Source organism: Gymnogyps californianus, chromosome 1 (assembly GCF_018139145.2).
Source record: "Gymnogyps californianus isolate 813 chromosome 1, ASM1813914v2, whole genome shotgun sequence".
NCBI classification, from domain to species: domain Eukaryota; kingdom Metazoa; phylum Chordata; class Aves; order Accipitriformes; family Cathartidae; genus Gymnogyps; species Gymnogyps californianus.
This window is the reverse complement of record NC_059471.1, coordinates 145,734,499-145,758,916: the sequence shown is the minus strand read 5'-3', so window position 1 is coordinate 145,758,916 and position 24,418 is coordinate 145,734,499. Positions and strand designations below refer to the sequence as shown.

The 24,418-nt window shown below is 39.1% G+C and overlaps 1 protein-coding gene across 1 annotated transcript; it reads right to left on the bottom strand.

The window, feature by feature from the left end:
- Positions 1-757: 757 nt before the first annotated feature.
- On the bottom strand, positions 758-19,195 carry LOC127017776 (solute carrier organic anion transporter family member 1A2-like). Its single transcript, XM_050899052.1, has 14 exons — positions 19,103-19,195; positions 17,820-17,961; positions 15,739-15,871; positions 14,704-14,810; positions 11,238-11,384; positions 10,829-10,927; positions 10,123-10,356; positions 7,793-7,957; positions 5,306-5,501; positions 4,382-4,547; positions 3,114-3,298; positions 2,489-2,553; positions 1,809-1,926; positions 758-917 (listed from the first exon to the last, which is right to left on the bottom strand). Exons 1-14 carry the CDS (start codon positions 19,160-19,162, stop codon positions 758-760), a joined length of 1,977 nt encoding a protein of 658 aa, XP_050755009.1. The 5' UTR covers positions 19,163-19,195.
- Between the last annotated feature and the right edge of the window lie 5,223 nt (positions 19,196-24,418).

The window sequence follows — 24,418 nt, the reverse complement described above, 5'->3', positions numbered from 1 at the left end:
GCAGACAGCAATATGATGGGCAAAATACTCACAAGTATCATTCTATCAATCACACTTAATGTGTGAGTCATTCCCCTCTAGAGTGAATGCAACTGAAGTAACAAATCCTAAGAACTTTTCCTTGTCCATGCTCTATGCAAACCTTAAAACATCACCATAACACTGCATTTTTTAAAAATTTAATTTTTTCTTTTTTTATTTGTTGTTATTACCACAGCACCCAGACCATGTCATAAACCAGGTTCCCAATATATTGACCACTTACACTTTGCAGAATAACAAGCAGTCCCTGCCTGAAAGGAGTAACAGTATAATTAAATAAATTTATGGAATAGTCAGGCCCAAAGAAGCTACACATCCCGTCTACAGTCAATGAGAGAGGCTGTGGGAGAAGCCGTTGGAGAATTCCAGGATGAAATCTGGCATCACCGGAGTCAGTTGCAAAACTCTCACTATCTTCAGTGAAACCAGGACTGAAAACACATATTTCTGCTTCATAGCCCTTTGCTCAGACAACTCATACCTGGCATTTTGTAAGTTTGCTTATTTCTGCTCCTTGTTCTTCTGCACCAAACGCATTTTTTCTGTAACTTCTGTTTATGAACTGATACTTCTATAATATTATTAGGATACAACTATGTGTAATTCTATTAATCTCTGTCCAAGTGTTCACTAGTTAAAGTATGAAGTCTTTCACAAGGGTATATCCAAAATCTACACTGCAAGGTTTTTTCACAATATGTCCTGATTTGAAATGCTATTTCAATGCTTCTGGTTCTTTATCCTGCATTTCTACTGGTGTATTTAGTAAGACTTGGCTTTCAGATTTAAGTTTCTTCTTTAAAATAAGGAGAATTAGTGCACTTGGGATATAGGACACTCCACGTAATATTGCTGGCAGGCCAAGATAGAGCCACCTGAAAAAAAAAGGATAAGCTTCATTAAATATATATATTCATGAAAAAATAGGAAAACTATTCAGCATACATTGTTTTGCAACAATTGCCCAGCCACTCTAAAGCTTATGCCCTGATCCTTTTGGATCTCACAGAAGATGAATCAATATGAGAACAGAGAATATGTCAGCATCAGTGAAATGACTATTTACATTACCCAACTTCAGGCAATTAATTTAGCCAGCGATGTTAGCCATCTGGTACCCTTTTGGCTTTCTCCACAGGTAGAAGAAAGCACCCTGAAAAGAGCAGCTCAGACCACCTGAGTAAAACTTCTGGGTATTCATGAGCTAGCATTCTTCTTCCAAATCAACCTCAACACAGTATTAAAAGGAATCAGCCTGAGGCCACTAGTTCAACAAGACTTTTCTTCAAAATTCCCACAGTGCTCCTTGAAGGACTACAAAAGCATGAAGCATAGAATCCTGGGCCAATTTCCAACTTGGGTAACTATATCCTCTCTATAAATTTCTCCTCTATTTTAGTTCAAGTACTATTTCAACCATTTTCTGTTCAAAGAAGTTGCATAGTCAGCCATTAAAAAAATTTCCCACAAGGGCTTACTGCTTTTAATTTTTTTATCAGAATTCAGTGTTTTAAGGTCTGTTCTCATGAAAGATCATTAGTGAATGTAATTATGGCACCAGAACATTTCTGTTCAAAGGGCGTTCCAATGTCTGTGGCAAAGGTTGCACTTGACAAATAAAGTCAATGCTAAAGAAAAGTGTTGTGTCAAATCTCTAACGCAGGAGCAGTTTGTCTACTAGGAAAAGATAAAGAGCATAAAATTATATCTCTCTGCATGTAATAATACAGTAAGAAGGAGAAATGAAAATAAAGTAGAAAATATACCTATATGTGACAATGTCGTACATCCTACATGCTCCTTCTCCACCACAAGTCATAGTACCCCACTTCAAGCAAGTGGTATCTATCAAAGCTCCAAAATAAATGGGAGATGGAATTCCAGCTAAAACAAATATTAGCAACATTTTTGTGAATACCATATTTCTTCTGATTAGCAGATACACTACAGAACCTATGCTGTTTCTCACCTACTCCATCTGCCCTGTCCTCTGGCATCATGAACCATGTTCTCTGTATTTCTTATGTTCTCTCTTCTTCCTTATCCACCTACACTCAACCAAAGATTTTCTTTCCTGTTGCCTGTTTAACAATATATACATGCTACAATATGGACTGTGATTCCTATTCAAAACTCAACATTTTCTCTCATCAGTGAGAGTAGGTGTTGTTTTTGATAAACATATAACAAGAGCGAAGGAATGTAAAATGGTTTTCAGATGAGCAGCAGATGTAGTCAGCCTATTACCCAGTATAAATAAATGCAGACTGAAAGCTGTTCTAATTTGCCATGCTGCCTAGATCTGTAAAAAACCCCAAATTCTCCCTAATCAAAGGTACTCCATAGAAGTAGACTCCTGTGCCACGCCCATAGCCCTGATGTGATCCTTATCTAATTCTAGATCAGACCTAACTGTGCTTCTGAAGTGTGTCAGAGCTTTTCTTACCAAATACTCTTGAAGCTAGTCCATGGATACCCACTCCAAATGACTTTTCTTCAGGCTTTAGAGACCTGTATGATAGTTACATTGTACACCAATTAGTAGAGGTGACATTAATAAGAAATGTTTACCTCTGTTTTTTTTAATCAAACTCTTCATCGCATTAGGCCCAAACCATTCTCATTAGAGCATTGGTTGAAAGAGTTCATTATCCTCATTAGGTGACGTTCACTGAAGTTCCTTAACTAAGACTGCCAAATCACAAAAGGAAAAGTTATTGTCCTGGTATCATCCACTTGGACTGAGGCCAGTGGAAAGCGCAAGATAGTTGTGCCTTAATCAACATCATGTTGATGTGATCAATAAACACATGGGTATCACACACCTTTCAATATCTTAGTGCTCTGACTCAGTGGTCCTACATTAATTCAGGATACAGCTAATAGCCAGAAGCAACAACAGGGTATAAAGCTAACGTGACACTAAACCTTAACACAGCCCAGTAATGACATAAGATCTGTCTATTCTTCCTCCCTCCACACACAAACTAAACCACTTTGAATTCCTGGGATGTTTGACCTCAGAATAAAAAGTCCAGTAAGTTTCTTAAGATAAGGACATTTTACTGTACCTTATTAAGACCATGTACCCAGGCATGGCTGCTAAGGAAAAAATGAAGCTGCAGACTAATGACAATATTAAAAAATAATGAAGCATCTTGTCACAGTTTTCTTCTCCATCACACTGGCCCAGAATTGCAGAGACATTTTGAGATGAAAACCCTGAGGCTGCAACACAGGTGCAGTTTTCAAATACCTGTCAAAAGAGTATTTTAATCACACAGACTTGTCAAAACTCACACACCGAGTGTGAAACTCGCAGAGCTGGCACCTAGCTCACTCTCTTCTGCACTCGAGTGTGTTACACATGTGCAGCACTGCACTGCAGCCTCTCTCCCAGTCTGCCAGGCACAGGTCCAACCATCATCTGTATTTGGCATATGGGGTTAGAGAGTGGGAGGGAGCTATGGTCCTCCTATGCAGCTGGGACTATGCTTCCTCAAAGAGTCCATGATCAAGAGAGCCCTCATATTTCCCAGCACAGCCTGGTTATGTGGTCCTTCCAGTGCCAATAGATCTGACCCTCTTTTTCATAACCTAGTGTGTGGTCTTTCATATGCTAGAAGAGAAGAAACCAGAGATGTTTAATTGAGGTTGGGTTGCAATCATCTCACTCAAACACTTGCTTCTACTGAAATCATTGAGACTACTGCCAGAATAAGGACTCTCAAATGTCAGCCAAGGTGAGCAAGGGCATCAGTGTCTGGCCCTTACTATCATTTAATACTTCTCTAAATTTTTTTTAAAGTACAAAGGCTTTCTAAAATCTGTATGATTTGGGTTTTTATTGAACTCATTATTTTCGATTGCTTTCAATCTAATTAGAACTTACTTTTTTTATGGAAAATGTATTATTAACTAAGATAATAAAAGTTCTATAATACCTGGTTACCTGTTTAAAATCTACAGGGTAAAAGAGATTATCAAGTCCATGCTATAGAATTTCATTTTGGCTGAAAAGTTCTTGGGTACTCAGGTTTTCAACTGGCAATACCTTGAGAATAATTTCTCACCCCGTTTTGAGCATTTAAGATTCCTTTAACTATTAGAAGAAAAAGGAGGTTTCTTCATTATATTCTTTAATTTAAACTTTAATTTAAACTAATTTTCATATTCATTTGGAATTTCTGTTGCCACTCAATGAATTTGTCCAATGCTATTTATCACCTTATATATCCAATTAAATGTATATATATGGATATTTCCCACCCTATATTGATACAGATATTTCTCACCTGCTATCTTTCATAGTTACAGCACAATAAAATGTATGCTTTACCACACTTTTTCCAGTTCCTCTCGAGGCTTTACACGCAGCAAGACAAGGTGACACATAAGTGATTCCATTGTTCCCACAAACAGGGTCCCATATTTTAAGTGGGCAATCACAATCCCTGTTGCAGCCAGCAAGTAGAGTATTTTCAGCATATGAAACTTGCTGTATTCTGAAACACATTTAGAAAAGGAATAAATATTTCAGTAATGAAATACCTACAGTACCCCTTGGCAATGTTTAAGATTCTAGTCTAGCTCAAGTGTTGATCCAGGACACAATCCTACATGCTCCTATCCTGGAGTCATGCCTTTCTATCTTTCTATAGGATGTTATATTATATTATATTAATATTATCAATTCATAGATAGGTATGCATACTCTACAGCATTTTTCTCATCTATGGCATGTATGTTCCTGATCGTCTATAAGTGTTACATATATACCTACATATGCATTTTACAGACACACAACTCTTCACAATGATTAATGGCAGGCTTCAAATCAAGAAACTGCAGATAAAATATCCTCTGATAACTTGATAGTAATCAAATTCCAATAAACCAGTGTAAGATAAAGAAACAGTTTTGCCCCTCTGCAATTCTGGAATTGCACTCATGTATGCCTAATTTGATCAACAACTTTTTGTTTTTACCTGCAGTTACATGACTTGAATGTATAATTATATTAGTAAAAGAATTAATATGGACATGCAATTGCATGAGTCTTGATGTGGATGTCTTTTTTAATACACTTTATTGTTTAAAACAGGTATAACAGAAGATACATCTACTGTCTCATGCAAGTAAAAAGCCTTGAGAATTTAGATCATGAAACTAAAATGTTGCAAAGCTATGGAGTCCCTGGCTGATTCTTGGCAAGAAAAATCATTCCAGTGTCTTAAGTCCTCTTGTATCTTAAAGAACGTACCCTTCGTAGGAAACTGTTAGGCCAGCAACCGGTGAAGTATCACAGACAGTCCAATAGGCAGCAAAGTAGAGCAGGTATTCCAGTAAAGATACCCAAAATGCTATGTTCGCAGCCTGATAGACATTTATCTTGAATTTCTTCATGAATAAGCCTCCAAAAAAATACCCAATGCATATAACTGGTAAGTTGTAAACACCTATTTAAACAAGTGAAACTTCCATGTTAAAATAAAGGAGACCATCAGAGCTACTCATAAGGGAAGACTGTCTTTGGCAAAGACTCATATAGTGCCTGTGACTGAATAATTTAACTACAGTCAGAAATGGGTCTCTACCAGTTCCCTTGCACACCCAAAACATATGCCAAAGTCAACAGCAGTTGGGAACTGCTTGGAGAGGGAGCTAGAGGGTAGGACTGTGTGCTGGTTTTGGCTGGGATAGAGTTAATTTTCTTCATAGTAGCTGGTATGGGGCTATGTTTTGAATTTGTGCTGGAAACAGTGTTGATAACACAGGGATGTTTTAGTTATCGCTGAGCAGTGCTTACACAGCATCAAGGCATTTTCTGCTTCTCACATCACCGCACCAGCGAGAAGGCTGGGGGTGCACAAGAAGCTGGGAGGGGACACAGCCGGGACAGCTGACCCCGACTGACCAAAGGGATATTCCATACTGTATATGTCATGCTCAGCATATAAAGCTGGGGGAAGAAGAAGGAAGGGGGGGGATGTTCAGAGTGATGGCATTTTGTCTTCCCAAGTAACCATTATGCGTGATGGAGCCCTGCTTTCCTGGAGATGGCTGAACACCTGCCTGCCGATGGGAAGTGGTAAATGAATTCCTTATTTTGCTTTGCTTGCGCACGCGGCCTTTGCTTTACTTATTAAACTGTCTTTATCTCAACCCATGAGTTTTCTCACTTTTATTCTTCCCATTCTCTCCCTCATCCCACCAGGGGGGAGTAAGCAAGTGGCTGTGTGGTGCTTAGTTGCCAGCTGGGGTTAAACCAAAACAGATTATGAAATGATTAATTGGAAAATTGCAATCTTGAGTTGCAATCTAGTTCCAACACACACACACACAAAAAAAGGGGGGGGGGGGGGGCAGGGTTTCAATACAGCCTCCCTAGCTGAGAGAGAAACTCAACAGGAAGATAAGCTGGTGGAGCACATCTTGGTGCACACTGAGCATCACAGAAAGGAGAAACAGACTTTCAGTTTTGATATGGGATTACTAAATGTGCTCTCTTGCTTCTTTGCTGTTTGACACTTCAATGAAGCAAAGACTGACTGAAAGACATTTAGGAAGTCGTTTTACATGAGTATCATACGGCTTGGTTGGCTTTGCTCAAGGCAACGTTGGTTGTCTAACAATACTTGACTGTGGGTGGGCATGGAGAATGTGAGGAAAAGGGAAGACTATTAAACCTGATTTTGGATCCTCTCAACGTACCATATATTTCAACACAGAAAACAGTCTGTCTGATAAACAACCCAGCAGTGCAATGTCAACGCAACACAGATAAGATGTATGATAGTTACATGCCTCTGGATGCACAGAGGACAATAGTAATACGCATGAGGTCTGGGACATTCTGTGTGGCAGGTTTTAAAGATAATGGTGCAGCTACTGTGAAAGATGAGCACTGAGTTAAGGAACAGAAGTATAGCTAGATGTATTATAAGATTATTCTTCTATAATGATTAAACATATTCTAGTCTAATTAAGTCATTGCAGTTAAACAAGGCAACACTGAAAATTTAAGACATGATAAAGTGGAACCATAAAAAGGCTCCTACAATTTCAGGATATTTGCTTTGTGCTACAACTACTTGCCATTACCATTTCCCAATGCATGAACACCTTGTCCTCACTCATAAAAAAAGACAAGCTAATAAAGAAGAGACAAAAAAAGACAGCTATTTGGTCAGTGCTTTCCTTCCATGGAGTTCTGCATATGAAAGAGGACCTGAGGCTTTCAGAAGGCCCAAGACCAATACCTGAGGAGTGGAGATGAGGGAAAGTGTTGAAGATCACTGGCAATTTTAGCTGTGCATAGGTTCAAGCCATCTATGTCTTAAGATTGCTAGTGATGTCATTTTCATGAACATGAAATCTATCCTCTACTTTATAGTATATTTTTTAATCAAGATAATATAAATATTGGGCCCATGCTCTCTTGATGTAAATTAACATAACCTCTTTGAGATCAGTGGTGCATGTTTCATATCAGCTGAACTTTCTGGGCCAATTCAAAAGATGGGAAGTAGATTATAAAATTCTGCACAGAAAATTAGGAGATGCTTAGCAGAAAATGCATGATTATTTAGAAATGCTTTGTAGTGTGGAATCTCTCATTTGTAGAAGCATTTGACCTTAGTATGTATACGTATACATACGTACACACAACATATATATATAAATACAGAGAATTTGCATAGAGACATTGCTACTTGGTAGAACAGAGCAAAGCAAAATGCAAACGTACCAATTAAAAAGATGGCATCTGATGCAGATTTTCCAAACTGCTGTTCCAGATATTTGGGCATGAAGGATATCATGCCGTTGAAGGCACTGAACTGTAACACAGTTATGCATATAAATAACATATAAACTGGGTTGCGAAACAGAGCCTTGAGGAATGGGATGAAATCTGGAATGAAATAATATAATGAGTTAGTGTGATACTTTATGAAATGAATCACCCATTGCTCAGTGTGGCTGAGGGGGGAAGAGGGGAACAGAAATGGTCCTTAACTGGATCAGGCTAATTCTTGTGCTTTGCCAGACACCACAGGCCAAAGATTACTTGCTTAGCCCAGGCTACCCCAACATGTCTCCTCTACACAAAGATAACCTCACACACGCACATGCACACCAATGCATGCTGCTGCTTATAAAAAAATCACAATAATAACCTTATAGTAAAAGTTTTCTGAAACTTTTTAGCTGCGCAGTGACTGAACTTTGTACCTACAGATTTGCAGCAGCAGCTACTCCCCCACCATTCCTACTCCTTTTTCTCTCACCCCATGCCCTCAGAGCATTCACCAAACCCCTTTCCTGCACCTGGCATGCAAAGGGAGTGCAAAGGGGAAGAGGTGTGAACGCACTAGATAGGTGCGACAATCTGCCCCCAGAGACTTGATCACTGATTTTGATTATTGCTACTGTCAGTGATGGGGCAGAAGAGGCCTGAAGAGGGATGTAACTGCAGTTATCCCACCGTACTCTCAAAGTCTGGATCCACCAGTCTTCAGCCAAGTGAGCATCTGAGAAACTAATTTACACAGGTCTTTTCTCTGCGTAATGCCTATTAAGTCAGGATCTGAACCATAAAAAAACCCACAATTCCTCTTTGTCTAACGTTCTCTATTAATTGACATGCTGAGCTATTGTCAAGAAACTCTGCAGAAAAACATAAGCATCTGTAAAACAATGATCGTGGTTCCTTGAAAGTGGGCACCATTTAGGACAGATATATATCTTTCAGAGGTAGGCAAGTATCTTACTAGAAGAGGATCTGTATGCAAGTCTTGCAAAAATGAGTCAAATATACAAAACACTATAAATAGGCTGTATTATTTACATATGCCATGCAGTTTATAATCAGAGCTTTCTGAGGAAGAGATTAATTTTAACTATAAATACTTCAATTTTCAACTTGAAATCCTTGGTGATGACTAAAAAGCTGTCTGAACACGTCCTGGTCACCTGGCTGTAAGTGGCCCTGCTTGAGCAGGGGGTTGGACCTCATGACCTCCAGAGGTCCCTTCCAACCTCAACCATTCTGTGAAATGAAAAGATTCTTAATTCAGGATATTCAGGGACAGTGGACATTCACACCAACACAGGGAGGGAATGATGATGAAAACATAAGCTCTGAAGGGACTCTGGAGTACTAGGACCCACAGTCTGAACTAGGAACCTTTCCTCACCAGAGCAGTATGGATTCATGGATTCATTTAAGGCTACATGACAGCAGAGAAAGATGCCATGTTTATCAAAATGAAGTTGCAATATCAGCCAAGATCTGAGTACTCACTCTGAGTATGGTGAATTTGCAGGACTCAGCTTGAAACACCATGGAGAGGTAGCTGGCACTTGGCACTTACTTTCTGAAAATGAAGATCCTGTCAAGGGCCCCTGAGCTGGGTATACAGAATCATGAGACTACTCTGAAGATCATAGCCTTTGACATATTTTATTCACTTACGTTTCCAACTAGCACAACAAATGGAAGGAAAAAAAATAGCTTCCTACAGATACATGGATCTGAAAGACCACAGATGTGAAAGTTGCCAATGTTAACATGAATAAATATAAGTCAAATGGATCCTTGTTCAACAGCCATTAAATGTTTATGAGACACTTAAGCACCTGTCAATTCCCTTTTATGGCTTTAAGTTGGACTCAAGAAATGCACAAGACTTGTGCTGGTTTTCTGCTTTTCCGCACAGTGAATGTGGGGTACAAGCAACTAATATGTGCAACTTGTCCACAGCTCACTGAGTTGTAATATTCTTAACCAGATTTCAGTGCATTAATCCTCTACCAGGAAGAAAAGATCCACATCTACATACTCCTGAAATGCAGGAGAGGGAACGAAGCGAATTCAGATCCTGGATCTATGAAATTAGCTTTCTTGCTCTGTGAAAGACATTCTAAATCCCTGCGCAAATCCTTTGTACTACAGAGAGAAAAAAAACAGAGTATGCATTTCATACCTTGGACCCATCTTTACTTACAAAAATACACAGACATAGTTCACATCTTAAGGACTAAATTAAGAAGGAAATAAAATACAACATAGCTTGCCTTTAGCAATTTCATACATGGTCTGTTTGGCTTCACTTTTACCATTTTCTTGCAATGGTACTACAATTTTTTTACTCATCTCCTCCGGTTCATTGGTTTCTCCTTCCTTCACAAGTGACTTGGGCAAAAACCAAAAAGGTATTCCCGCAAGAAGATTCAATGATGCACAAATCAAAATGCCTAGCCACCATGCTCCAACCCAGCGGGCATCAGTAGCTGTTATAGTTATGTCCTCTATAAAAAAAAAACCAAAACCACACATCTTATATTAGTCCAGAAACATTCTTTGCTGTCATTGTCTGTTTTCCTAGTCATATCTGACATGTGATGTATTAAAAGCATTTTAAAGATTCTTAAAATGAGGCTGATGAAAGAGAATAGTCTCCACTCTTCTTTTCTAATGTTGTTAATTTTCTGGCACATTTCAGTGTCTTGTATTAAATTAATTCTAGTCCTTTCTAATGTTAAGCCAGATGACACAATTGTTCATCAAATAATTTATATGTAGATTGATTTATGTATGTGTGAATTCAGGCCTTCTATTGACTCGAATATTATACACAGATTTTCCATTCTAAAAGAAATACCAGCAAACTCAGATAAAATTAAGACATCTCGTATTAGCAAAGAAACATCTTTTAGTGCTGATAAATACACCATCATGCCTACCGATTTACATGTAAGATTTTATATATTCATCCATTACCTGCATCTACTGATCCCAGATCAACAAACAGTTCTGCACAGGATGATGCCAACAAGAAACCAAGGAAGGGGCCGATTACAGTTGCTGTATGTAGGCATCCTAAAGTATGAAAAGAAGAAAACATACTAAATTAGAACCTGGACATAATTATTTTCTTGGAATTGTTATATATATGTTTAGGACAGCTCTACTGAATAGACGGTTGTGCCTAAAAATGGCCTCATTTCAACGAGCTCATCTCTAGTTAAATTACAAGTTCTACGGTATTATTATTTTGATAAGGCAATAATGTCTGTCTTCTCTCTTCCTTTATTGGACTGAAGGGAGTCATAATAATCCTCTCTTTTGCTTTTGTTTATATGTGTGTGTGTTTTAGGGGAGGGGATTTATCACAATAGGGTAGATTTACCGAGGTAGAAAGGTGAATTCTCTGCTTTGGCAAAATCCTCCAAATATGAAATGCCTAAAGGCATGATGGGAGTTTCACCCATTCCTCGTACTATGTTTCCAACCATCACAAATATCCACAGCAAGGACCCAGGCTCTTTTTCACATTCTGGGAATAAAATAAGAAGCCAGAATTAATGTTTTAATTCTAACTATTAATTAAATTCTAGAGACCAAGAACTGACTAACAGCTTAAACTTTGGTGAGTAGGTCTGTCCTGTAAAAGAGGGAGATAAGTAGTTGCGATACTTGAAAGGCTCCAGAACTGGAAGAAGCTGTTGCACTTGCTGGAGTAGAGTTTAAATCCCTTCCCTCTCCATGCTATACCTTGTCCAACCACCTGGCAGTCCAACCACTGCATAACCTAGGCCCTTCCCTTTACTCATTTCCCTCACCAAAACTGCCATTTTCATGTCAGCGAAGAGAAGACAGCACCTGAATATCAGTGATGAAGGGATGAAAAATCATGTCTGACTAACCTGATCACCTTCTACAACAAAGTAATACTTTCTGCTGACATGGAGAGGGCAGTGGCTGTTTTTTATCTGGACTTCAGCAAAGCATTTGCCACTGTTTCCCATAGCCTTCTCCTAGACAAACTGGCAAGATACAGACTGGATGGACAGTCTGCGAGATGGGTGGGAAATTGGCTCACAGGCCACACTCAGAGGGTGGTGATCAATGGCTTTTACTCAGGCTGGCAGCCTGTCACAAGTGGGGTCCCCCAGGGACCGATACTGGTCCCAACGCTATTCAACATCTTCATAAATGATCCAGATGATGGGATTGAAACCACTCTCACCAAGTTTGCTGATGACACCAAACTGGGTGGTGAGGTGGACACATCAAGAGGGAGGGCCATCTTACAGAAAGACCTGGACAGGCTGGAAGAGTGGGCTAGCAAGAACAGTATGACCATCTCTCTGAAATTCAGGAGTGTTTTGCAATGATTCAGGTGATTGTTGCATAAAGCCCATATATTGTCATTTGATTATAAGAACATTGTCTGAAATAAACCAGAAGACTTCCTGATTTGACAGTGAAGTGCCACCATTTGCTTACAAGAAAGCCATGCCAGTGCAGAAGATGTGTTGGTCTTCTACCTTTGCACGGAATGAGATTTCTGAGCTTTCCAGCTTCTTTGCCTTGATTCAAACTGCTAGTTTCTGGTTTACTAATGTTCATAAGCCCCCAGAAAAGCACATGGAGAGTAAATTCATCTGTGTCTAAATCATTGGCTGTTTGCTGGTAACTTCAACCGGCACTTTGAACAACAGTCCTCACCACCTGAAAACCCTAGCTTAGACCCTTACTTCAAAGCTCTGTTCTAGCATTACAGATTTTTGCCTTGCATATCAATGACCTCCCTATCCAGAACTTTCATCTGTCCTGATGCTCTGTTTGGGTATTCAATTTCAGATTTGGGACATCTTGAGGACAATGCAAATTCTGATTTGGAAAATAATATACAAATTCTACCATAATTGGTACGTGTCACCAAAGGTTACAGAAAGGTTTTCTACCTCCGTCATACCTCTGCAACTCAGAAGGTCAGTGTTTCCCTGAGCAGGCACCCACTGGAACATAACCCACAGTCTGCCTGTCTGGGCACTGCTCTGAGGAAGTGTCTGACTCACTGTGACCTTGATACAACTCTCGATCAAAATCAAGATCCGTAACAATATATTTGGCCAGCCTGCTAAATCTGTCTGGGGATCCAGCTCTCATTTATTTACATCTGTCCTCCTACATAACTCAGCAGAAGAATACCATGCTGCAGCACAATCCTGTTTGTCCCACATCAGGACAGTTATATCAGGAACTATATGACCTTTAGTACTTTCTTTCTCTCCCTGAACTTGGATTTCTTCATCCCATACAGTCTGCTTCAGATTCCACCGTTCTCTATGGTCCACTTTGTCATGCTGAGACTTCTCAGCGCCAATTCGTTAACAAATAAAAACCGGCTTTGTTAGCAGCAACTGATGACTTTCTAAATGAAAGCATTACTGCCCAGAGATCAAGCCTGGATCTCCTGTATTAATGTCAGATTGCTGTCAGCAAACATGGGTGAAGCAATCCACATGCAGATGTGGTCAAATTCAAACCAGTTTTTCCATCGCACAGGAGATGGACTCATATGTATGAACGTCACAGTTTTGCTTGTCCATAAACTAATAGGGAAACAATCACCTTACCCAAGTATAGTCATAGGCTTGAGGACCTATGGGTTCTAATGTGTATATTGAATGGCTGTATAATTTAGAAGAAAATGCTTTGCCTATCTATACCTTAATTTGTGCATTTATAAAACGAAAAAAAAAAGCACTTAATACCAAGTGCTATTAAGTATACACTTTTCTCAACTTTTCCCTGTGAAGATAGAAAAATTAATGCCTTAAGAGACATGCAGTCTTGGAAAGCTTGGAAGCCACATCCATCACTAAATAGAGACACAGAAAACTACAGCACAACACCACTATGGTTTGATGTCACTGTGTTCATACAATATTACAGCTGTGTGATTCAGCTTTAGCACACATTGATGGAACACCATCACAAAATATAACAATTAACTTTGGGGTTCGTCTCACCTAACTTTTGCCATCCACCAATCATCTAAGTTTCCAACAGTCAGTAGGTGCATCCAGGAGGTAATCTGACCAACCCTAAAGTAAAGAGCATGAATGTCCTTACAGCAAGGGACACACTCTGCAAGAGCTCTGTAGTCTCCTTTGACCAACTATCAAGGGAGCCTAAAGAGATGGTTCAGACTAAATGCTTCCCTTTGAGGTAGCTAAAGACTCAGGAGATTCATCCCATCCTCAGTGTGAGGATTTTGTGTGTGATCATTTAATAGTTGCCTCTGAGCCTTTTGACTTCATAGTAGTTACCTTATATGTATACTGCTAGTGCACATACATGTTTCAGTCTCCCAGATAAGTTTTAGCCTAATTTAAACTATTTTCTCTTTTCTCTAATGAGAAGTGGGATCTACATTTTTGCTCTATCTCTACTTCTCATTCTTTTATTTCTTGTGTGGTACAACAAAAAAGCATCCTGATGCCTTTTACCCATTGTCCAAATATGTTTCCCACGTCCTCAAGGTATCGTAGTATTTCAAGTCAAAAAGAGGAACATTCATGAGAAAAACCTGGTGTTATATTTCCCCAAAGTGGACTGACAGGGATGTTAACCGAGCTGTTTGGATACTGTAAAAATTGTGTGAAAAAAAGCTACAGCTCTGGAGTCACAGACTAAAGAAACAAGAAGGCTAGGAAATTTCCTGACCTCTAGTTTTTATGCCTGCAAAAAGTACTGATTAAAAGCAGGACCTTGAAATAATTGCTAATAAAAATAAAATCCTATTTACTTAAACACTATAAAAACTGAGGAAAAAGTATTAGTAGACATAGGAAGAGTCATACCTGTTGATGGTTCCTCTGTAGGTAAAGAGAACAAGCTTTGATTAACAAGGCACAGAGGCATGACTGAAAAATTTTCCCGTTGTGAAATACTGCTTTCAATATGATACCTGTTTGAATCAAAGGAAAGCATGTATAGGTTAAGAAGAAATATATCAGAACCACCTCATAAATCTGTACTTCAGTAATGAAGCTACCTATAAGAAGAGTGTGTAGCTATAGGAAGAAGGAAACCCATGTCAGAAGTTGACTGAGCCTCAGTAACAAATCAGGCTAGGAACAAAGGAACTGTAGCAGGGAATCAACCCAGTGTTTTATCCAGACTGTTATCTAGCCTCTAACATAATCTTGTAACAGATGCTTCAGAAAGAGTTGATGAAACACCCTAATGAAATCCCTCGTATCATCTTCTCTCCTACTCTTCTTACATTCTAGTTCAATTTACACCCTAAGCAGAGGATGCCACCAAGGCTGTCAGAGCCATACCACATTGGACATAACAAGATTAGAGGATCTTCTTTTCTCAAAAGATATCTCACTGATTAAAATATAGACAAACCTAAATGATTATTTTGTTAAGTCAAACAAAAATAGTGAAAAAGTTGTTGAAGAATCACTATGGTCTGTGAAGGCCTTGCCAACACAGAGATGACGTATGATCTGTCATCCAGGCTCCAGACCAAAGACGTCTTTAAAAATCATCTTGTATTGCCCATCCGAGCAGATAAGAGCTAGTAGTGTAATGTGACAGTATCACAGGCCACTGTTTCTTCGGAGAGTCCACACAAGAGGTAGCACAAGGATGAAGGCAAGGGCAAGGGAAGGTGCCCAGTAGAGGGGTGACTCTCCTCAGGAAGCAATGACTGACTTTTGAAGCCATCTCAGAAGCAAAATAAAACAAGCTGCTCTACAATTATCATATTGTAACCATGCTCAGTAATGTCTCTCTCAATAAGCAATGCTATTTCAGTGGGAGAAGTTATGGATTAGGGCAAGTAAGGATCACAGAAGCTGCTGTGAGGTAAGCAAAATACTCACCTTCCAAATAGGAAATGAGGAAGTGATATCAAAAGACATCCAAATGACAGAATTGTACAGCCCAAAGCAATTATTCTGGGTCTGTGAAGCTTTGCTCCAAAGTAACTCACAAACGCTATCAGCAGCAAGTTGCCTGCAAAAAGAACCTGGTTTACATTTACAAACCAAGGCATCCTTGTATCTTTTCAAGTGCAACACAAATTTGACTATACCTTGTTAGCTCAACATCTGTTACTTCTCTTGTCTTGTAAAAACTGTAACTAGGCAGGGAACTGCCTAAATGATGCAGGGAATTACCCTGCTATCTGTGATCTTTTTCTGGAAGAGTTACACCACATGGAAAGAACATGAGAATAGAAGACAGAATGGAAAAGAGATCATGGCAAGAGAGATTTTTGACTGCACTTATGTAGAGAAGAAATTTCCCACTACTTTACATAGAGACCAGGCCCAGGGGCTGCAGAATAATAGCTGTTTTAGGAAGTTATTCTCCTAGGATACTCTATTTTGCAATGTGTGGAAAAATACAAGAGTATATGTCCAAGTGTTTTTGTACTGAAAATAATAAACACAAGATGACATACAGAGAAAAAAGGAATAATAAATTAATATTAATTTCAGTAATAGCTTGAGAATAAAAAAATACAGATTTTTGTACCTAGTACCATTTAAAAATACAAATGTGCTAAAAATCTTCATTCTCTTCTCCTCCACTTTCTCTTCAGAATCAGTTGATTTTCTCTACTCTTCATTTATTGCTATGCAACTAAGAAAAGAATCAAGCTTCATGTTATGAATCAGGACCCATAAAAACAGCAATTTAGTAATTGTACACCTACTAATTTTGTGATCTTTTTGTCAAAAGAACAAAACCATGTCTCTGAGTGATAAGCATCACGCTCTGAAAGAAGATAACATCTTTTTCTATATATGATTGCTAGACAGACCGTATTGAACCAGTGGCTTGAATGACACTTAAAGTTGTACACTTACACGGTCTTAATAAGTTACTTATGTCTGCCACATACACTGACTCTTAATCATTGCAAATATTATTATGATTATTCACAGTTATTTTACATCGTTGAAGATAACAATGCCACAACTTGTTATAGAAAAGTGCATATGAGAGGATAATTTATTTAAAATAATAAGCCTTTTACATACCACTTCATTAATCTTGGCCATTTCATATTTCTTAAATTCTCCTCCTTATCAAAACCAAGAACACATTCTGGGTATTCCTTCTCTATCATAACTTTGAGCTGCCCCATCAGACTGATTTGCAGGCAGCAGCACGGTGTTGCCAACAGTTTCTTCCTCTTGCACATGCAGATATAGGAGACCAGGAAAAGGGGGAGAAGGAGCCTTGCCTCCCTTCCCCACCAGTGTATATGAGCCTGTGCAGACCATTTCCTCATCTGAGCCAGGGGTAATAAAGATCCACATTGTGACTTTAAGGGTATAAACCACATCCTCTGAGGATCCCTATTTAGATGGGTCTGAAGCTATCAAGCCTTTTGTTTGGCTTTTTTGGCAATGACAGGACATAAGTTTGTCACTAGGCAATAAAACTCACTGATAGGCAAGGTAAGGGTCACTAAAAGTAGAACTGGAAACTTTCTTTACAGTTGTAGAGGTATGAAATCTTGAAATACTATTGAGTTTGAGTAAGGAGACAATCCACTCCAAGCAATTTGAGGTCACTGATTAAAAGAACTGTAAAATGCTAAATATGACCTTAAATTCAAACAAAGTTTACGAAATCTTTCTGTTTTGTTCAGAAGGATTCAATACAAAGCTCATAAAATAGTTCTATTTTGTTAGTTGCTCTGTCATATCTTACGATAGTGCAGAAATTAGCTGAACCAGCTTTTAATCCTAAACTTCCTCATTGTAGTTGTCCTGTTAGTTTCCAAGACACTAAATGTGTAAGTACCAGCTGAAATGGTAGGATAGAGTTGGTCATTATTGTCACACACAGTAATCGACAGATTGCTATGGCCATGAAAGTCACTAATACATGCTCAACCAAAATATTATATTTTCAAAGAATAAGAAATATAAAAATGAGCGATTACCAATTTCAAAGCTTCCATTAATGATCCCCACTAAAGAAGCCGGAATATTAAATTGTTTCTCTATCTGTGTGTACATGCTGTTCATGTAAGCACCAGACATCGTTTTACCAATAAATGCAAGTGATAGTGCCAGCAGAAATACCTAGGAAGGAAAGAGGAGAATGCATAAAGATTTCAAAATTATATATTTAGGAATATTCCATGGTTATTTTCCCCACCAAAGATGTGCTTCCAGGTAAAACAAGTAAACAGTTCTGTTCTACTGATATGTGTGTGAATCCCATCATCTATCCTTGTCCACAGAGTTATGGCTTCACTAAACCAAAAAAAAAAAAAAAAAAAAAAAAAAAAAAAGAAGAAAGGTTTTGTTCTTCACCTGCTCCCGTTGACCAAGACTGTCTTCAGAAACCTTAAGCCGCATTTCCCCAGCCAAGACAGGCGCAGCACAGCCTCTCCTACCGTGTGTCTGCTGCAAGATTGCCCTCTGCAGGACTGAATAACGTCTGCAGCCAGACCAGGATGCAAAGACCTTCGCACCCTTTGCTCATCTGAATGACAAATTACTTGCAGAACTAAGATCGTTTCCTTTGATCGAATTACTTGATCGAGTATCTGCTCTCCCATCCCAGTAGAGGTCATGAGCCCAGAACAAGCCATTTCAAACAGAAGGAGTAAATAATGTGTCTTTTTTACAAGGACCTAGTAGCAATTGATGGTTAAAAAATAAGTATGAATATGTGCAGTAGTATTCAAATCCTTTTAACTTTAGGGTTCTTAATAAACAGTATTTATGAAATGAAATCAATAGTATTTTTAAATACATCTGCTGCAAATGCTAAAAAGCATAAGTAATGTATTTGGGCTTTGAATTACTATTAAAGACAAGCTATCTTACTACCTTTTATAGCGCTTCTTGACAACTTGAATAGTCTAGGGTACATCAACAGTCAATTTTTACTGCCATGTCACAATCAGTAAGGCTCATTTCACAGGTTTAAGAAAGAATGGTAAACATGTTAGACTAGGGGGATTACACAAATTCAGAGGTGGAGCTTCAAAGGAGCAATCAACCATACTCCACATCACAGAGTGTAAAGTTCAGGAACATAAAAAGCGACACAATTGTTTACAAACTTGCTTGACCTCCGTTAAGGCATTAAGGATAAGGAAAGAAACAGAGCTTATTCATTAATTTAGTCTAGATTGTAACTTCTACCAAACCACTGTAAATGCAAGCAATTACAGTTGTGTGTTCATACAAAAATGCTAAAATATTTCTGTACCTTCAGCCTGGAAATGCAGCAGAATTTGTCCCCTGCATGTGGCTTCTCAGCTTCTTTCATGTTGCCTATTTTAGTTGATCCCGATGTCTGTTTCTGAGTCTGTCCAATGATCCCATTACAGTGTTGAAAAGGAGGAAAGAAAAAAAGAAACATTTTTGTCCCATGTTTGCAAAAAATCAGATTCCTTCTAAGGTATTTGACATTTGAGCGTCTTCCTTAAATGATTGCAAACTGGATTCCAACAAAAGCTACAAGCCTATACACTTTATTCTATGTGAACGTCAACAATGTAACAGCTAGCTATTTCTCGTCAGATACTGAATGCTGTCAGCAGCATACAACCAGTAAGCAAAAGAACAGAGAAAAGAGACGTTCTGAGGGCAAACTAGTTTGTCTGAAATACAGCTTTTCAGTCCTCTTCACAAGCATTTGGTACTGACCACTGTGGGAGACAGGACTATGAAGACCTATACGTTTGACTGATGTGTACCTGTCTCCATGGTCTTTATTTACTATGCCTGTCCTTGCTAGCCATAAAAAGGACATTTAGTTCTGCTCTGCATGTTCTGTTGAGCCCTCCCCTCTTCCACTGGCATCAATGTAAATTTGTTAATTTTAATAGAAACTGTACTGGAGACTAATCTCTTGGCATTAAAATTAGAAGGAGAAAAAATAAAACCAAACCCACCAGACCAACTTAAGTTCTAAATGGAAACAAACCAGACTCTGTTCTGCTTCCCCTCCCAAGATCTGCAAAAACATCCTTCCTTATTTGTCTGCCTACTTTTAGTCATCTCCATCTCAGCTTGATGCTTAGAGCTTCTGGTAGTGCTTTCTTTCCACCTGCTTTCTTACACATCTTACATATTTCCCAAAAATATATTCAAAGAAGGAGCAATATATTCCAGAAACTTGGAATACACTTACCTGTAAAAGCCCCTACACATCTGAGGGTTAGCACAATGAGTTAAACAGGGAGAACACCAGTTTAAAGAAGATTTATCTCTAAGAACTGCCACAAAGGCTTCATTAAATCAAGTTATTCAATACAGTTCCCTCTGCCTGATGGGGTAAGCTGAAGAAAACCAGGGCAAGTCAGAGCCCTACCTTATAGTCAGGATGGATATAGGTTAATTTCCTCTTTTTTGTCTCGGATACACTTTCTGAGTGCGATCTTGCAGCACCTGCTCTTCTCTATGTTTTCCACTTCACGGAGCCACAGCTGGGAAGCAAGCTGTCCTTGACAAGCCCACCAACAGGACTGAATTGCCTTCCACATTCTTCAACCCAACACCCTCCCAGTCAATCTCTTAAAACACTAATTTCTACAACAATGTTAATCCTCTCAAATGTGTTTCTTAACTAACTTGATTCCTAGCAAATTCATGGGCATTAACTCCTTCTACAGCTACCTCCTCATTTTCAGTCTCTAAAAGTGTAATGCATTATTATAGCATTCCTGGAAATACTTACTTTACAATTAAGTGTAGGTGGTCAACAACTCAAAACAGTAATTATGATATATAAATAGTTTGCGTTTCTGCTTTGCTTAAAGATGCTTACACAAACTGTGTTCAATCACAGTACTAAACTGTGCTTATATAGCTTTGCACTTTCTTTGCAATTTGGCATAAAAATTTATATCCCAGAGAGTCGTTTATGCCTTATCTTAATACTGCTTTATTCAGACTGTAGCCCACCAGCAATGCCAAAAGGTAAGCAACAGAACAAAGATTGCAGTCCCCTATGTCTGTCCTCTTCTGCTCTTAGGAGTTGGCAATGGGATTCTGTCCCTTACTATACCAGTCCCTGCATTTCACTAACATACACAGGGAACATCATCTGGCTAATTACAGGTTTTCTCTTCTGGTGCTAAAAGAAACCAGCCAGCAACCTCTGCCCAAGTTTCTCTTGGGGCATCAGAAACATCACACTGCCCCTCACACAACTACAGATGACAAAATGGCAGTGTTTGCCTTTACTTATTATTACCTTCCCTCAAAGCATAAATTTTAGAAATGTTAGAAAAGTTTAGAAATAGAAAAAATGCGTTTCCATCCATTTTTTACTGGGAAGATTATTAAGATTATTAATTGAATAACAAAATAGACAGAATTATTATTTCCAGCTGTGTTCCTGAGGTTGCTTTCCCCAGCTTTAAAATATTTTTGTGGTCACACTTGGTCAAATGGAACTGAAGCCAGCAGAGACTAACAGCCTAGATTATCAGAGAGACATAGGTGCGTAACTCACTCAGTGCCGGTGCATTTACACCACACTTTAAATTCAGGTTAGAAGTCAGACTACCATTTCTGTGCCTAAGATGGATCAACACTGTTCCCACTCCCTTCTCCCATCTCCCTGCTCTCCTTTGTACATTCCTGTTGCTTACCTTAGGCTTTCCAGACTCTTCTGCAAACCTCTCTAACTCATTAAACAGGCAGAAATTTAATGCAGGAAAAAGATTGCTTTCCAGGTAGTGAGCTGATTTGGCCTGCAGAATGGTTCAAGTGTCAGAACCACATAAGCAAAAAAGCAGGAGATTGGAGCCAAGAACATGAGAAGAGAGGAGAAAGTAGGGGTGAAAGCAGAATAGGAAAGGATGGAGAGCAAAACCTGCCCATCTGAGCACAGGTGATGTGCTATGTCACCTCAAATATTTGTGGAACTATGGTCTCAAGCCCCAACCTAAGCTGCCCAGGCCAGCCCTGAACACAGCTGGCCTTCCAGGATCAGCACAGCTGTAAGGAAATTATCTCCTTCAGTGAACATCAATCAGTATCTCTTTAGCCAACAGCAAGAAGAGAGGCAGCTTATGCTACTAGGATAGTCACATTGTGCTTAAGTTTTGTAACAAACCACTTGAGGAGTTTGCGCAGGCCAGATGAGACTATATATTTATGCAAAAGTTTGCCCTCGGGTTCTGATTGACCTACCAGCTATCATGTAAACACCTACACTTGAATCCTACTCATAAGCCTGCAATGTCCACTGAAATTTCAGGGAAGAGGTCAATAAAATTTTACTCCTTCCACTTCTACACTGAGTTGGGAACATATTTATGGCAGGCCAAGAAGTTAGTTAGCGGTAACACCACAACTGCCTCTTCCAGTTATCTCCACTACTGGACTAAATTTCCACAGGCAAGCAGAAAGACAGACAAGTAATCAGAAGACTTGTCTCTAGAAGACACCCACTTTACATAGTGCACAAAGAACTAAAGTGCACAGTATGGACAGTTTTAGTACAGGCTACAGCTACAAAGCAGATGCATGAAGTATAGCATCTGATGTAATTTGGGCTGAACAAGGCTGGCTTAATAACAAAGCAGATACATCCTGTGTGGATCAAAGCAGGCTTATTCAGTGTAGCTGACAACAGCAGCCAGGCTAGCATTGAGACATGAGTTTGGACCCAGTTGTCCTACACAAACCTGTAAACACATTTTATACTTTTAAACCACATTTCAGCTTAGCTAACCAATAAAAAGGAGAACAAAAGCACACAAATATTTGGATTTAAATGTCTACAAAGCAATATTCTGCAAGTTGCCTTGCCTGAGTCCCAAGGGGACATCCTATTTTCAATGTAAAATGCGTCTTCCATTTGGCCCAGCTTAGTCATATGGATAAACTGATAAGTCCTTGTTTTGTTTACAAACAGGATTAAAAATCACATGAAGTAATCAAGCAGAGGGCATTTATAGTGTCAGAATTTTTAACTAGTTTATTTTTCCAGTTGCAAAAAGCATTCTGAAATCTTGTTTTACTAGGCACAGTTCAAATGCAATTACACTTCTGTTAGACTGAGACAAAGGAAAATATTCTCATGGCAAAACAACTAGGTACTTACAGTTTTGAAAAGGTTTTCAGAAGAAATTACTGATATCGTAAGCTTAAACTTTGACTTTTACTTTAAATTGTTGAAAATTAACCCAAGTATACTTACTGCAGAATTTGTGTTTTTGCCAAATGGTTTCAGCTGTGCATTTTAGAGTACTCACTCGGATGTGAAAGACACAGGCAGAATTCTTTATTAGAAAAAAATTAAGCCCCTCTCTTTCTCTTTGCCGCCAAAAAAGGCCAAGAGCTACAGCTGTGTCACATCCCTGAACATAAAGTGCTGACACTCCTGCCCACTGAAGACATCCAGAGAGCGCTTACAAGCGAGAAAGGAACTTTAAGAGTGCACATAACTGCGTAGATTTACAGGCTAGGCAGTGTCCTAGCAAAGGGTGACACAAGGTCAGACTGGAAGAGGGGAATGAGTTTGTGTTTCTCACGTCTTGAGGGGGTGTTTAACCCCTGAGTTAGTGGATGGAAAGCAGCGCAGACATGATCATCGGCCTCTTCTTGCTGTCTTGGAATGATTTGAAAGAAAGTGTAGCCCTTCCCAGTTGGTATAAAGCACTTGGAGGCTCAGCTGTAGGGCAGAACTGGCTCTGAACCAAAAATTGGAGAAAATTACCTCAGGCCCTGAAGCACAGCAGCATGATAACCCTCTTCTCAGCACCCCCAGCTGCCGTCTTCAGTGTTTCTTCTCAGTGTAACAGCCTTTCTGGATCTATTTACAAAGTATCCAAGTTTAACTACCTACTATATAACTGGGGTGGTGGTAATTCCAGAAGCGGGCAGAGATCCTAATAATTAGGCACTGCAACAGTCACTAGGAGCACCCTTCCCTTTGGGACTTTTGTTGAATGATGACGGTTCACCATGCAAAATTGAGAGATAAAAAAGCCACTCATAGTGACATAGCTGCTGTGGTTGTCCTACAGGCTAGGGTGCTGCTAGTTACTGATTACTGGATGTTACAAAATCAGAGAGTAGTTTGACCAAGTGTAAATAATTCTAGCTAATGTGACAAGAAGAGATTATGTGACTTTGATCAAATCAGGTAGACATCAGATCTAAGAATCAGTAGATACACCTTCAAGCACTGGTGCTGAAGCAGGTTTCATCTGTGACCTTAAGTCTCTTGTTGACACTTGCATTTGTCTCCCTCAGAAATAACTACTAATGAACATGAAAAGCCTAACTGCAAGGTCTAAAAAGTGTGGTGAGGGTGGGATTGGGATTAACGAAAGCCTGGGTTTGAGCACAGCCTCCAGGGCAGTGTTTCTCAGTTTTCTGAGGGAGCACCCAGCCTTCCTGAAAAACCTTCCTGGACTATCACATACCCTGTGTGATTATGCTGCTGGGAGGGGGAAATAACACACCAGCAAGATACTCAGCATTTTTGTTACACGGTATGTTTTTGTCTCACAAACTTACAACTCTACTGCTGTACTGAAAAACATTTTGTAGACCCTCTGCT